Genomic DNA, 14,786 nt, shown 5'->3' on the forward strand with positions numbered 1-14,786 from the left:
AAAGTTAATTAACAAAAAAGAATTATTTATTTACCGTCATCATTCGAAACGATGTTAAAGATGATACATTAGAAACTCTCTTTAAACCCCCATCCACGTTTGTCTATTAATACACTAAAATGTAGTTGGGATACTACAAAGCTTATTGTATTGGTCTATGCCTTCCGAGCAACTTGGTGGCATAGCCATTGTTGTTGAACGAAGCTTGAAGTTCGTCTGATTTTCACTTGACCGAGTGCCTGTATTCGTGTTTTTGTCAGACCGACTTGCATTACACTCGGTAATCGCGGCGACCTGCTCGGCACAAACTAAAAGGACGGGTTTAGGCTACCCCTGACTATACAGTGAACAACAATTTATTGCTCCAAACCTCCTTTGCATTTCAGCTTTTTTTGGGCAACTATAGAGAATTCAAAAGTTGCTGACTAGTTGCTGACGATTACCCCTGACGAGTGTCAGCCTAAAATATTCGGTGTCATTTCAATATGAATATACTGTTCTATTGTATATTGAAGTTCTGTACCTCCAAGAAGCTGTTCATAAGAGCAGTAGTAACTCGTTAGCCTACTATTACCGACAGTCTCTGCAAATTGATGAATAATGGTTCGACGAACTGGTTCAAGTCAGAAATTCTCTCTTATTTCGGAGAATAGACCCAATGCAAACTGAATTTATGTCAAAGAATATGATGTATTATGGAAGTACCCTGGCCTAGATATCTAAATGATCAGAACACACAAAAGCTGACGTGTCTCTGGGTCGCACATTCGCTACAACGATGTCGTTATGGAAGACTGGTTGCATCCTATTTCTTGTGACGCATCCTATGGAAACTGCGTCATCCAGCTTATTTGCGGAGATCTCGCCAGGCACCGGTATAGTTTACGCAGTGATATAATGGCAGGAAATGAAATAGACATAACAACAGTAGCTGTGGAGAAGGGAGTGTTGCCGCTGTCCGCTCAGAGCGCATTCTCTGCGGTACCCACCAGTAGGCATGAACCCCGGCAACTCACATATTTCAACAACGAAAAAGTGGAACGAAGTAACTCGACCTACGATAGGCTTTTCAAGTTCGAGAATTCGTACAATAACAAACTTCATCGCGATGACAGGGAGCACACAAAGAGCAGAGGACTTGAGGTGCACAACGAGGAGTTTAATAAACCCTTTCCTGCATTGATGTCGACTGCGTATGGCCACCGTCTGAAGGACGCTGTGGATCATCCAGACAGAGGCCATGTACGGATTATCAAAACCAGAGAATTCCTGAGGAATAATGGAATAACTCACTCCGTTGTTGCTGGATTTGGCAGTGTGGTACCTAATGGCTTGTAGTATGTAAAGTGCTGAACTGTTTCCTGTACTGAGTAGATGGACTGTTTACATGTAGACTGTAGAGCTCTATACAAAATTAGCTTAATTAGTATAGATGTAGTGCCAATCGTTAATCAAAATCCTGACACAGCTTCAAATAGTCCAATTGATATCATGTTTCAAGGGTTTTTGAAACTATTATCTTGATAACCTGTGCTAATGACCAGTTGGTATATATTTTAAAGAAAATATATTTCAACATAATAACATTGAATGAATTCCTGTTTCATGCCACAGCTATTAAAACAGTAACTGGTCTTCACTTATATAGTCTTCTGGAAAAATCGTGATGATTTTATCCACGATAGCATGAGGAGTATTAATTTTCTGAAAATGCTTTCATGTCGTGTTTTATTACTGAGTGCAGCAAGTGAGATTTTAGCAATTAAAGGTTCAATTAATGCTCGAATATTTGACGAAAATAAGAATCACAAATCATTGTGTCCTGACTCACGAAATTTGACTTGCTTTGCTATTCATAGGGTCTGAATTTATTGTAGATCTATCTCATGAGGTCACGGAATGAGCAATTTTATAACCATACTTCTCAGTATTCGTGTATTACAAAATGTGCTGAAGTATTGTTGATACACACAAGTAACAATACATTTGATCTAAAGACAGAAACATTTAACATGTTCTGCTATAGAGGCATATCTAAAGCCATAGCCTACCATCTATTATGGGTCTTGGATTCAATTTATCACAGTGCAGTGTTTTGTGGTAATTGCCATTTTGATGACTTGTTAGCTTCTACTCACTGTAAATTAGCACTTAGACTGCTACATTTATGAGTGCTGCTGGTGACATAAGTATTCCAAGCGCATTGAAAATACCACCTGCTGTTTAATGTATTCAAGCTGCCTATTAGTGCAAAGGTTTTGTTAGCTTGATTGTATTGTAATTTCATGAAAATTAAGGTCCATAGTGTTTACACTTTACAAATCGTGATTACTTCAGAAATTATTGTTTTGTTCTCTTCACTTGCTCTTATCATGTCACCACACTGTGTTTTGTAGCTTCTAGATTAGATAAGTTGATATTTTGTAGATTCATCAGTATTGATATGAATAATAACGCACATATATTTTTCTAGATCATAACGTGTACATAAAAGAAACTAGGTAATTTAGTAAAGTGTCTTTCAAAATAAATGGCAACATACCAGGAGTACATACAGCAGAATGAGGATCGGGACGGAGTAAGACTGAGTTGGAATATATGGCCGTCGTCAAGGCTGGAAGCTACCAGGATTGTGGTCCCTGTCGCGGCTTTGTTCACACCGTTGAAAGAACGTCCTGACCTTCCGCCAATTCAATACGAACCCATCTGTTGTCAGAGACAAACTTGCCGCGCAATTTTGAATCCATTATGGTTTGTGTTCGGATGGAATTGTGTTTCGGAAAATTTAAGTAACGTGAATACTTTCATATTACAGCCAAGTTGACTACCGGAGTAAAATTTGGACCTGTAATTTTTGCTATCAAAGAAATCCGGTAAGCAGTTACAGTTATACAGTGCGCCACAGTTAAATTACCCGTATTACTACATTTTGTGGGAGACATGATCACTTTGAGCAGGTTCTATGATAGGCCTAAGGCCTATTTGCCAATCCCATATATGTGGCGGAATATCTGTCGTTCTTGCCTTCATCTCACAACACCAGCTGATTAGAATTATTCTACGTTAAAGCAATTTCAGTTCTTCCTCTTGTTTTGGTATTGATATTTGCCTGATATATACATAACATAGGATTGTTGACTAGGAGATTGACTCTTTCATCTATTAGCTGTGATGAAGAGCCATTGTGATGATTATTCAAACAAGCAGTTGATATATTTTCCTAATCACGTATGTTTAATTAGCACTATAGTGTCGGCCTGATCTCAACTTACTCACAACTATCTTGAAGCAACTCGATGTTGGTTATTAATGCGACAGAGGCATACCAATAAAGCCACATAATTTTGATTTTGTTAATCTGCTTTTCATGAGAAATCGTAAGTCCGTTCCTACTATGAAATTTTGTAAAAATGTGTGTCATATGAATAATTATGGCAGTTTGACTTGGATAGCAATTGTTAATAATCTGATTTTCATGTATATATTCTAGTCACATGATGTATTTCATCCTATTTGTTTGCTATTGCTTTTCACAGTTTCCACCCAGCTATGCAGCAATTACTGAGACACACCAGCCTGCGGAACTTATACCTCAATTTACAACGATGGAATATCAGATTCGAGGGCCTGCTACCGTTGGACCAGTGTTTCTTTTTGTACTCGACACCTGCATGGATGAAGAAGACCTTCAAGTCAGTATAAATTTGTATCAGTTGACATTGGGCTGACAGAGTATACATTGCACTCTATACCTATAGCCGTAGTACACTAGTATAGTACGTCGTGTATATCGAAATTTGATGCATCATAGTTTCCATGTAATGCTGGCTGATGTAAGTGCGAGTAGTGATATCACTCTCTTGGGACTAGACCCGGATATTGAGTTGTTACTTTGAAAATGGTCGTCAAGTCTTTTCACAGTTGATGATGTTTAGTCTATGGTGGCGACAACCTTGCAACAATTGAACTTGACCTGAGCGTATATTCAATAAAAATAGTGTGTTCTCCCGTCCCCTTGTTATGTTTCATGATTTTTGTAAACCAAGTACAATGTCCTTCGATTTTTCACGAACGCTAGCATTTCATTGTCTCAAAGTATCAATTACAGTCGTTAATCGCAACTATTCTGCTGCAACAGGCTATGAAAGAGTCGCTGCAGATGTCCCTAAGTCTGTTACCGAACAACGCCATCATCGGATTGGTGACGTTCGGAAGAATGGTTCAAGTTCATGAACTAGGCACGGAAGGCATCTCAAAATGCTACGTGTTCAGGGGAACGAAAGATTTGAATGCGAAGCAAATCCAGGTAGGCTCGCACACTTCCGGCAAAAAGCTAGTATTATGATACTATTCGTTTGTATCAGGAAATGTTAGGCTTGAACAGATTGGGCGGTGCCCCCAATCAAAAAGGCATGCCAGGACAGCAGCAGCAACATCCTAATTCGGCTGGTCCTCCTCTAAACAGGTGCTTCAAATCAGTTATTTTTTGGTGATTCTTAAACGTGACTTTGCGGTCTCATATTCTTCAGATTCTTACAACCGTTACATAAATGTGATATGTTTGTAACTGACTTGTTGGGTGAGCTACAGCGGGATCCTTGGCCGGTACCGCAAGGAAAACGACCGTTGCGGTCAGTCGGGACAGCTTTGTCAATCGCCGTAGGACTGTTGGAGGTACAACTAACAACCGATACTTAATCACTCTACAGTGCCGTCATTTATAACATTGTTTCAGTGCTCATTTCCGAATGTCCCCGCCAGAGTTATGCTTTTCATGGGCGGACCCGGCACCCAAGGCCCGGGGATGATAATAGACGACAGTTTAGAACACACCATGCGCTCTTGGTACGACGTCGAGAAAGACAATGTTCCTCACATGAAAAAATCAATCAAGGTAAAAAGCGGCATATCCTCGTGTGCGCTTGGGATAACCACAATTCCTTTCTAGCACTATGAATCGCTCGCAAACCGGGCTTCCAAAAACGGACACATTATTGACGTGTATTCGTGCGCCTTGGATCAAACTGGGCTTCATGAAGTAAAGTGCTGTCCGAACTATACCGGGTATGGTGGAATTGTTTATATCGCGCGCTCGGGCTATTCTTTATTGCTCGGTCGTGTTGCAGGGGCATCATGGTTATGGGCGACTCGTTCAACACTTCGTTATTCAAACAAACATTTCAAAAAATATTTGCTAAAGACTCCAAGGGAGAGTTTAATATGGCTTTTGGGGCTACCCTTGAAGTAAAGGTATGGACTGGCTGTTCTGTTAACTCGTGCGCTTGGTTCGTATCAATATTCTTTATTTAGACGTCGAGAGAGGTGAAAGTGAGTGGTATTATCGGGCCTTGCACAAGCCTCAATGCCAGAAGCCAGTGCGTGTCGGAAAACGAAATCGGTGTCGGCGGCACTTCGCAATGGAAACTGTGCGGGCTGGATTCGTCCACGACGCTGGCTGTTTATCTTGAAATAGTAAATCAGGTCGGTCAACAAACGTATGTGTTGTGTAATCTGTTTGTGTGATTTACAATCCGGTCAAAGTCTGAGACATGCAACGGGTATTAGGGAAGTAGACTTTGGTCTTGCTTTTGAATAGCTTCGATTGCTTATTTCGGTGTATTATCTATTTGTAAAACTGTGGAGTTGTTGATGATTCTAATGTTTACTTTCGTTAGTTTCTTCTTCAGTTTTATCCCTTTCAATCCAGCTAACAGCATATTCCATATTCATTTGGCTAAATTTATCCCACTCCCAAGCTTTTCGATAGACTCTCGTGCGAATCTCTGCAAATGGTAAACAGATGTCGCTACGGAATAATCAGAAAAAAAGTTACAAGCAAATTATTGATTTTTAGACCATTTTTCGGTAAAATCAGGCACTGAAGCAGGGTACGAGGCCAAAGGCGTGTAGTGATCGATCTTATGACTGACAACTCCATATTGGAAACACATAAATTGAAAACACAAAACCATCAATTCTATATTGAAAAAGATACATTTCGAAGATGGTTTCACTACCAGAGTATTAGTCTGCACAAACTTTGAAAACTTGTTTTGTATCAAAAGATTTCATCTGTTTTTGAGACTTCAGTTTTTCTCTGATTAAGTCATCTCTACGTTTAAATCCCGACACATGGGCAGATGCTTTAGTCACCACTTTAACGTCTCTTTCCACTGCCTGGTTGTGCCAAGGATGTTTGGGGAGATGACCTTAGATTTTCCATCTCGAGATATGGTGAGTTTTTGATTGCTGGTGGCTGTTCCATTTCTTTTAGATTCAAGTTGACAATTTAGTGGTATGATTTGGCCTTGATGTTTATAATTGGGATTTTAAACAATCTGACTCTAGTGTCAACGTTGTTTTTAGGTTTCGTTTCATTAACATATCCTCCTTCAAAGTCATTAATTGGAATCTGGTATTCTGTTTGATCTACTCATAGTTGTAATCTTGCAAGTCTTCCGAGGCCTTCATCATCATCACCGAGCATTCCCAAAAGACATTATCCGGATGTGCAAAATATGCCTTTCCTTGTAGCAAAGGTAGTGCAAGGTTGCGAATTCGTGTATCAGAAAGCTTTGTAATATGGGAAACTATGTTGCAGAAGTTTTTAGCACCATCAACAATGGAATTGTGCCTTTTTATTTCAAACCATGACGGAAAATAAAACTCCATGCAGAATTAAGCAAGATAGTTCAGATTGCTTGATGGATGACTCTGTCGCACAGGTATGCTATGTATAGAACCTCAAAAATCAGGAAATCTGAACTATCTTACTCAATTCTGCATGGAGGTTTATTTTCCGTCATGGTTTGAAATAAAAAGGTACGATTATGGATGACTCAGTCCCACATAGAACATGCCGAATTTTGAGTTTCTATGTGCGACAAAGTCATCCATCAAGCAATCTGAGCTATCTTGCTCAATTCTGCATTGAGGTTTATTTTCCGTCATGGTTTGAAATAAAAAGGCACAATTCCATTGTTGATGGTGATAAAAACTTCTGCAACAGTTTCCCATGTTCCAAAAGCTTTCTAATACACAATTCGTCACCTTGCACTATCTTTGCTACAACAAATGGCATGTTTTGCACATCTGGGAATGCTCGGTGATGATGATGAAGGCCTCAGAATACTTGCAAGTCTATAACTATGAGCTGATCAAACAGAATATCAGATTCCAATCGGCGACTTCGAAGGAGGATATGTTAATGAACCGAAACCTAAAAACAGCGTTGACACTAGAATCAGATTGTTCAAAATCCCAATTATAAACATCAAGGCCAAGTCATACCACTAAATTGTCAACTTGCATCTAAAAGATGCGGAACATCCACCAGCAATCGAAAGCTTTTCATATCGTGAGCTGAAAAATCTAAGGTCATCACCATTATCACCATTAAGGATCAATCATCCTTGGCACAACCAGGCAGTGGAAAGAGACGTTAAAGTGGTGACCGAAGCATATGCCCATTGCTCATGTGTCGGGATTTGAATGTAGCGATGGCCTCATCACACAAAGACTGAAATCTCGAAAGCAGATGAAATCCTTTATTACGAAACAAGATTTTAAAGTTTGTGCATACTAATACTCTGGTAGTGAATCCATATTCGAAATATATCTTTTTTCAATATAGAATTGATGTTTTTATGTTTTCAATATGGATTTGCAATTTATGTGCTTTTAATATGGAGTTGTCAGTCATAAGATCAATCACTACAAGCTTTTGGCATCATAGCCACTGCTTCAGTGCCTAATTTTACCTAAAAACAGCCTAAAAATCAATAATTTGCTTGTAACTTTTTTTCTGTTCATTTTTAAGACAAAAGTTCTGTGGAAGTGAGATAGAAACTTGTTGCTTCCGCATCTCTTAAGCCCAAAACCAGCTTTCTAGCATAAGCGGTAATCAATATATAGCGAAATTAGCTATTTTTGGCTCGTTCAGTGCAATTGCACGGCCACTAGAGGGTGCACGAGCCCAAAATTATTATAGAAATTATTTTTTTTAAATTTGGCACCACATATCAAGTGTCCGTTTTGAAATTCAAAATTTTCCATTTTTCACTCCACCCTAATGCGCACTTGACAAAAAGGGGTGTCAGTTTGCCTCTAAAATGATTGAAAATAAACACAATTGTAATAGAATATCTCCAGTGACATATGTCCTTCTCTGGTATGTTTACTTGTCAGTATCACCAGTTACCACACGGCGATAAAATTTACTACGCTTCGACGCGGGATCGGGCCATAAAATATTTTCAAGATGAAAGTGGTTCGCGATATAAATGAATTCTTAGCAACCGCAGTTCGCGCGCTGCTAGCTTTCAATGTCATGTTGAAAATCTGCAGCTAGCCTAGTGCTACCCCTTGACTTCACTAGCTTGTTATTTCGAACATACATTGTCGGACACAGATCTCTTGGAAGTGGAAATATTGAAATTGCCCGGACCCATAGGATGTAATCATTGCTTACTTACCATCAATACTTATTGGTTGGCTGTTATCGGTTAACTAGGAAAATTGTGTTGCATTGCAATGATGGTCATTTTATTAGCAATTACATCGTATTGTATAATTCAAAATTCATTTGACTGGTGTTATTTTTACCGTTTTTTGTGGTGTTGAGGTATTCGCCTATTCGGATACCGTATCATGTTGGTTTGTTTTATCAACACTTCCAGGAAGGGTCAACAGTTTTCTACTTCTTCCATAATACTCTACAATTTCTTGCTATGTGCAGTGTCTAGTACTAGTGATTTGGTTATGATAATCGCATTCTCAACTTAGGTCACAAAATTTTACATGATGAAGAGATGAAATATTTTTTGAATATTCAAAAATAACTATAGAAAGACACCTGTCTGTGTATAAACGGCTTGCCTTGATTCATTGAATAAAGTTTGAAATCTAAGGCTCTTCCTTGTGATGTCTAAACCTTTTAGAAACTGTGCGACTAAATCAAATTCCGAACAAAGAAATGTTGTGAAGGTTTTTGCTGCATAGGAATGACCCCATTATTGCACGGTAACTTCCTGTCACAGTGGTAGTAAAAGATTTGCACAACAGCTAGCATATAGTTGACCTCTATGCATGCTAATTTCCAATAGTTATATCTTTCTTTAGTAGCCATGGGGTATTATAAATGTAAACATACCGTACCTGACGAAGTTATATGAGCCTCAGAGTTACCAAGAAACAATGGGAATATTTAAACCAAACAAAACTTTTGAACTGATTTGTAGTGTTATGACCGTATGATGTCTGTTTAGAGAACGGTATAGTGTAGGCCTATGTGAGATTTCATGTTTGAAATTAATTATTTGTGAATTTGTCTACCTAGGCGAATTAAAAAGACCAATGAGTCTACAAGTTGAGCTTGACGATCTCTTCATATCCATATTGTAGTTAGTGAATCCGAATGTTATATCGTTGAAAATTTATCTGCTTGTGAGTTGACCGATTTTTTAATTGCTGAACCCTGTTTGACAGCATAACACACCTATCCCACAAGGCGGTCGGGGCACTGTCCAATTCATTACGAATTATCTTCATTCCAGCGGACAGCGTCGTATTCGTGTCACTACATTTGCGAGAAGGTGTGTTTTCCATTACTTGCATTTGATTTTCTTCCTGAATGATAGCTGAATTTCTTTGCAACATCCGTCTTTATATTTCTTTCGCCTTCAGTTGGGCTGACCCGTCAACCGGCTTGGCGCATGTGGCGGCTAGTTTCGACCAAGAGGCCGCCGCGGTTGTGATGGGAAGGATGGCGATAGCGAGATCGCAAGACGACGGAGGGCCGGATGTTCTTCGGTGGCTGGACAGGATGCTAATTCGACTGGTGGGACGCGTGGGGCGGCGATGATTTTTGCGGTGTCGTCAATCTGATTTTGTCGTTTAGTGTCAAAAGTTTGGTGAATTTTCTAAGGACGCACCAGATACGTTCAGGTTCCCGGAAAATTTCTCGCTATACCCACAGGTACTGCAACACGTTATGAATTGTGTCTTTATCATGGTAATAATATGAATATAATGTAGTCTAACTTGTGTGGCAGTTGCTCGTTTGATTTGTTTCGCGGCCAACGCCGCCTCATTGCATGTCTATTGCGATTCCTAATTTTTCACAAGTTTTAAATCAGGGGTCACCAACTCAAAAATTGGCCAATTTTCCAACTTGGTAGGTGCCGCCAGCCTAAACAGCAATATCGAAAGGCAAAGGTTCTACGATACTGCTGCATCACTCATCCACCGTTTCCATAACCTTTCTCGGTTCAGTATATGTGCTGGCGAGCTACATGTGGCCCGCCGGCCGCAAGTTAGTAACCCTTGCTTTAAATAAACTCTGCAACCGGCTAAAGTACATCTTGATACCAAAAGCAATGGTGATGAATGCAGCAGAAAATATAAATTTGTCACAAATAGCGTTCATCTACTTCTTTACTATGAATAAGGAGCATCTCTGCCGCAGGTCTGAGGATTGTGTCGGAAAAAATCTATTTTATATGCAAGTGTTTGGTTTGGGAATACGCTAGCCCGATGTATTCAAGGAATTTTTGTTAATCAATTCTTTCTCTATGTCAGTTCATGTTTCACTTGCGACGGTCCGGATTTCTTCAAGTTTTCGGCCACAGCCCAGACGAAACCGCGTACCACCGCTATCAAATCAACAGACAAGACCTGACGAATTCCTTAATCATGATTCAACCGGTCCTGTATTCGTATTCCTTCAACGGGCCGCCCGAGGTGCGTTCTATTCGCTAACGTTAAACGGCCCTCCGTAATCCTGTCTCGTCTGTCGCAGCCCGTTCTTTTGGACAGTACGAGTATTCAGCAGGACAAAATATTGCTCTTGGACACCTTTTTCCAAGTTTTAATATACCACGGCGAAGTGAGTAAATGTTTTCACGGTTTGTGATGCCCAACTTGTATGGTCACTGGTCATGTTTTTTAGACAATCGCAGAGTGGAAGAAACAAGGCTACCACGAACAGCCGGAATACGCCAACTTTAAACAATTAATGCAAGCCCCGGTGGACGATGCTCAGGATATATTGGCGACGCGATTTCCAATTCCAAGGTATATTCTGAAGAATCGTTCTTCGTAACAGATCTCAGATTTACGGCCGGCTCTTTGTAGGTACATTGAGACGCAGCACGGCGGCAGTCAAGCGCGCTTCCTGCTGTCCAAAGTCAACCCGTCTCAAACCCACAACAACATGATGTGGGGCCAGCAGGTGATTCTTTGGTTGCTTTAAGTTTGTCTGAGAATTTTTATGCCCAGCTGTGGAACGCGTCTACAAAAAATTGAAAGAAACATTTCGATAGAGTAATGTTGAATCATGTATTTCTTGTGATGTGATCAATCAAAAATTAGGTGGTTAGTTTACCCTTCCGAGTTCATCTTTAGCACATAAATTTCACCCTTTCACCACTGGTGCATCATCCATTTTACACTTAGGCCGTCATTGATTAAGAACTCCCCGTCGAGTATGTTGTGATGTGATGCCGACAATCGACCCAAGCGTACAAAGTCCGTGCAATAAAACTGTAGTAAACTAGAGGTCAATAGGCCAGCGAGAAAGCTGAGCTGTCATCAACCTATGACCTGATGATTGACCATCGTAGTTTTCGATCAACTTGCCAGTGCTAGTCGATTGCTAAGGTCGTAGAGGTTTTGTATAGAGTATGCATTTCCTAAAGTTGGCATTAGTCACTTTGTGCGATTTAGACACGCCCTCAATTCCGTTACAATATTGAATTGACATTGAATACAGGATGGTATTTCCCATCTATCGCTTATTGATTAAGTACCGTCGATTCTCAGGAAGAGATGCAGCAAATTACTTCAGAAAAAATAATGAAATTTTTGTACAATTTTTTTGCAAGTGGTCTCATAAAACCTCGAGAATAACTCGCTTCAAGTTCCTGCGTCTTCCCCCAAATAAAAAATATATTATTGAAGATAAGGCATACTATCAGTTACGTGTTTTTCCTTAGATTTATGCTGCATGTCGATACCGGGTTACAAATACAAGTAATTTCACAAATTTTTACTCAATTGCCAGTAGAAGCCACAAATCAGTTATTGGAATGCTACCACAGTAGAAATGGTACTAGTGTTGAAGCAACTTCTTGAGCAGTGCCAGCACCCAGCAGTCAAAACGTACTTCACTACTCTGGAAAAGTAGAATTACTTCATTCCTGACCACTTCCATTTAGTACTTGTAAGTTCCACGCTCGGTTTAAAAAAAAGCTGGATCAAGTAATAATAATATCATCATAATCTTTCTTCAGTCATCACATGCCTTTAAAAAGTCATGTTAAAAGCAGGATTTTGACTGTCAGGATTTCTTTTCAATGAAATAATACTTCACTGTTCGCTTGATTCTATTGTGTTGTCAATGTCTTTCAATTGCATTTTCAGCCTTAGGCCCCCTACAGCACCAATTTCCATACCAGACACCTATGCGTTTCTTTTGCAGGACGGGTCTGCTCCGGTGCTCACAGACGACGTTAGCTTACAAGTTTTCATGGATCACCTGAAAAAACTGGCCGTGTCGAGTGCCTCTTAAGCTGGCCTTTGCAATCAGTGGACGTGCTGCTATAGTATTTTAATGTGGTGTCGATCGTTCGCGATCCGCCGTCTCGAGAGAGTGTCGTGAAGTAATAGGATGTTTGGAAAATGGGATTGAGTTCACGTGCAATGCTGCGTTCGTCGAACATGTCTATTTTATCGCTGCTTGTGCGGTGGCTGTCTTCTATTCACTTGTAAATAATGATGAAATTACGTATGGTAATAATAAAGTTTCGAGTTATTGAATTGGTTTTATCAAGCGGCTGGTTGGTGGTGTGCATAGGCGCAGTTCTGCGAGACTGCTCCGGGGTTGCTTCAGTTTCCTCGATGCATCCTGTGGTTGTCAGAATCGTGTTTTGTTTTTCGTTGGTCCGAGACAAAGATTTTCTGGGATAGTGTGGTGACATTCGTTGCACCGGTTTTGATCGTGGCATAACATCGAAATTGAGTTTAGAGCTTGTTCTGGTGTATATGATAGGTTCGCCTATTAATCATTTGTCGCTAAACACATCGCAAAGTACTGGCTCTAAAGTTTTATGCTGTTTTTGACGTGGTGAGTTATTTTTTAAATGATCAATATCAATATGCATTTTGTCTCATCGCATAGTACATTGTGTGTGTCTTGATCAGGTAAAAATATATTCTGACGAATATTGATATTGTTATATAATATATATAGTGCGCACACGCCGCACGGCCGTCAACCGTGTATGTGTATTGGGTAATTTGTGTACTCCACGCGACTAACCTTGTAGCGTATCATCGTAGCGTTACATTCACATTGATCATTCCAAACTGAAAAGTAACTCGACATGTCAAAAACAGCATAAAGTATAATTTCACATCCAATCTATGGTATGCCTGGGTCACTTCAGGCAATTTACAGTTATTGTATACAGTACACGACGTAAGTAGTAGAGGTCGACCGATTATCGACAAGGCCGATATTTAGAGCTTTCCCGATTATCGATATCGGCCTATGAAGGCCGATATTTTATATTTATAAAAACTTTAAAAATGTCGGAAATTCAATGCTCCCTGTTCTCAATCTCAAGAAATCGACGACGCAAAGGGCGATATATGATAGGCTTACCATATTTTGGAAATCAAAAAAGAGGACACTTTTCCAGAAATTTGCAACTTGCAGATCCGGAGTGAAATTCTCAAAAATCGGTTAATTTTTCCCACTTTGTGATCGGTTGACTAAAAAAAAAGGTCATCTTTTCCGCTCAGATCTCAAAATAACGTTTTTTACTCCACATCGCCAGATGGATGACTAAAAAAAAAAAAAAAAAAAAAAAAAAAAGGTCATCTTTTCGCTTAGAGCTAAAATCACCGTTTTTCACCCGTCGGAGCTTCACGTCTGTGCTAATATGTGGCATATCACTCGCAATTTGCTCTAAATCTGCTCTAAATCCTAAAACAGAGGACAAAATCTCAAAAAAGAGGACAAAAGGGCGTCCTCCGAGGACACTTTCAAAAAAGTCAAAAAAGAGGACAAATCCTCTTAAAAGAGGACGTATGGTAAGCCTAATATATGACGGATTTACCCTGGCAGGAAGAGTTTAACTGGGTGAGCAATGAGCATGCAGAGAAACTATGCTTCCTGCATTACAATCTACCTTTTCTGGACTGATCTGCAATTCTGTATCATATTTTGCTTTATGGGTTATCCCAAATTTCATCGAATGTGCACATCTGCACAATTAAGCAATAATTCTTTTCAATTTCAGTTTTCTCGTGTGTTGTTCAGCTTTCTGTGGCATGTGCATTGTGCAAGTGCCATCTTGCCTAATATATAATATTTTTGGTGAAATTGTTCTCTGCTCCTTCCATATTAATATCGGCCTATGATATCGGTATCGGCCTTGTGAGTGAGCCGATATATCGGTATCGGTATCAGCCTGTAAAAATCAATATCGGTCGACCTCTAGTAAGTAGGCCTACGAGTGAATCAAATGGACGATGGATATAGCGCGCGTCACCTTAGCTGCTGTTTGATGTGATGTTTTGTGTTGACCAGCGGCGGCGGCACAATATACAATGATCATGATCATACTATAGTTGTCTAACCGACGTAGGTTAGTAATCTATTATCATACTCTACGAATATCGCAGGCAATACGAGCATAAGCAACACGGAATAACGAATTCAGAGCAAAGACGGAGAATGGGTCGGCAGACAATGGGAGTGAACGAGAAGCCGACTCGGCTAT

At 39.9% G+C, this 14,786-nt stretch overlaps 1 protein-coding gene across 1 annotated transcript; it reads left to right on the plus strand.

Annotated features, from left to right (window-relative positions):
• Window positions 1-1,333: 1,333 nt before the first annotated feature.
• On the plus strand, window positions 1,334-12,816 carry LOC145440364 (protein transport protein Sec23A-like). The gene is made up of 18 exons (XM_080317956.1): window positions 1,334-2,751; window positions 2,816-2,873; window positions 3,537-3,692; window positions 4,139-4,306; window positions 4,365-4,465; window positions 4,530-4,674; window positions 4,736-4,894; window positions 4,949-5,064; window positions 5,127-5,250; window positions 5,311-5,481; window positions 9,487-9,593; window positions 9,685-9,838; window positions 9,899-9,976; window positions 10,579-10,740; window positions 10,799-10,885; window positions 10,949-11,073; window positions 11,134-11,230; window positions 12,479-12,816. Exons 1-18 carry the CDS (start codon window positions 2,531-2,533, stop codon window positions 12,566-12,568), a joined length of 2,319 nt encoding a protein of 772 aa, XP_080174082.1. The 5' UTR covers window positions 1,334-2,530; the 3' UTR covers window positions 12,569-12,816.
• The last annotated feature ends 1,970 nt before the right edge of the window (window positions 12,817-14,786 follow it).

Source organism: Botryllus schlosseri, chromosome 6 (genome assembly GCF_051294905.1).
Source record: "Botryllus schlosseri isolate E-star chromosome 6, Bs_hap1, whole genome shotgun sequence".
NCBI lineage: Eukaryota > Metazoa > Chordata > Ascidiacea > Stolidobranchia > Styelidae > Botryllus > Botryllus schlosseri.

Excerpts from the sequence above, each read along its gene's own strand:
- LOC145440364 (XM_080317956.1), top strand. The coding sequence starts at position 2,531 with ATGGCAACATACCAGGAGTACATACAGCAGAATGAGGATCGGGACGGA. Across the intron at positions 2,752-2,815 it reads GCAATTTTGAATCCATTATG|CCAAGTTGACTACCGGAGTA; the intron begins GTTTGTGTTCGG and ends TTCATATTACAG. Across the intron at positions 4,307-4,364 it reads TGAATGCGAAGCAAATCCAG|GAAATGTTAGGCTTGAACAG; the intron begins GTAGGCTCGCAC and ends CGTTTGTATCAG.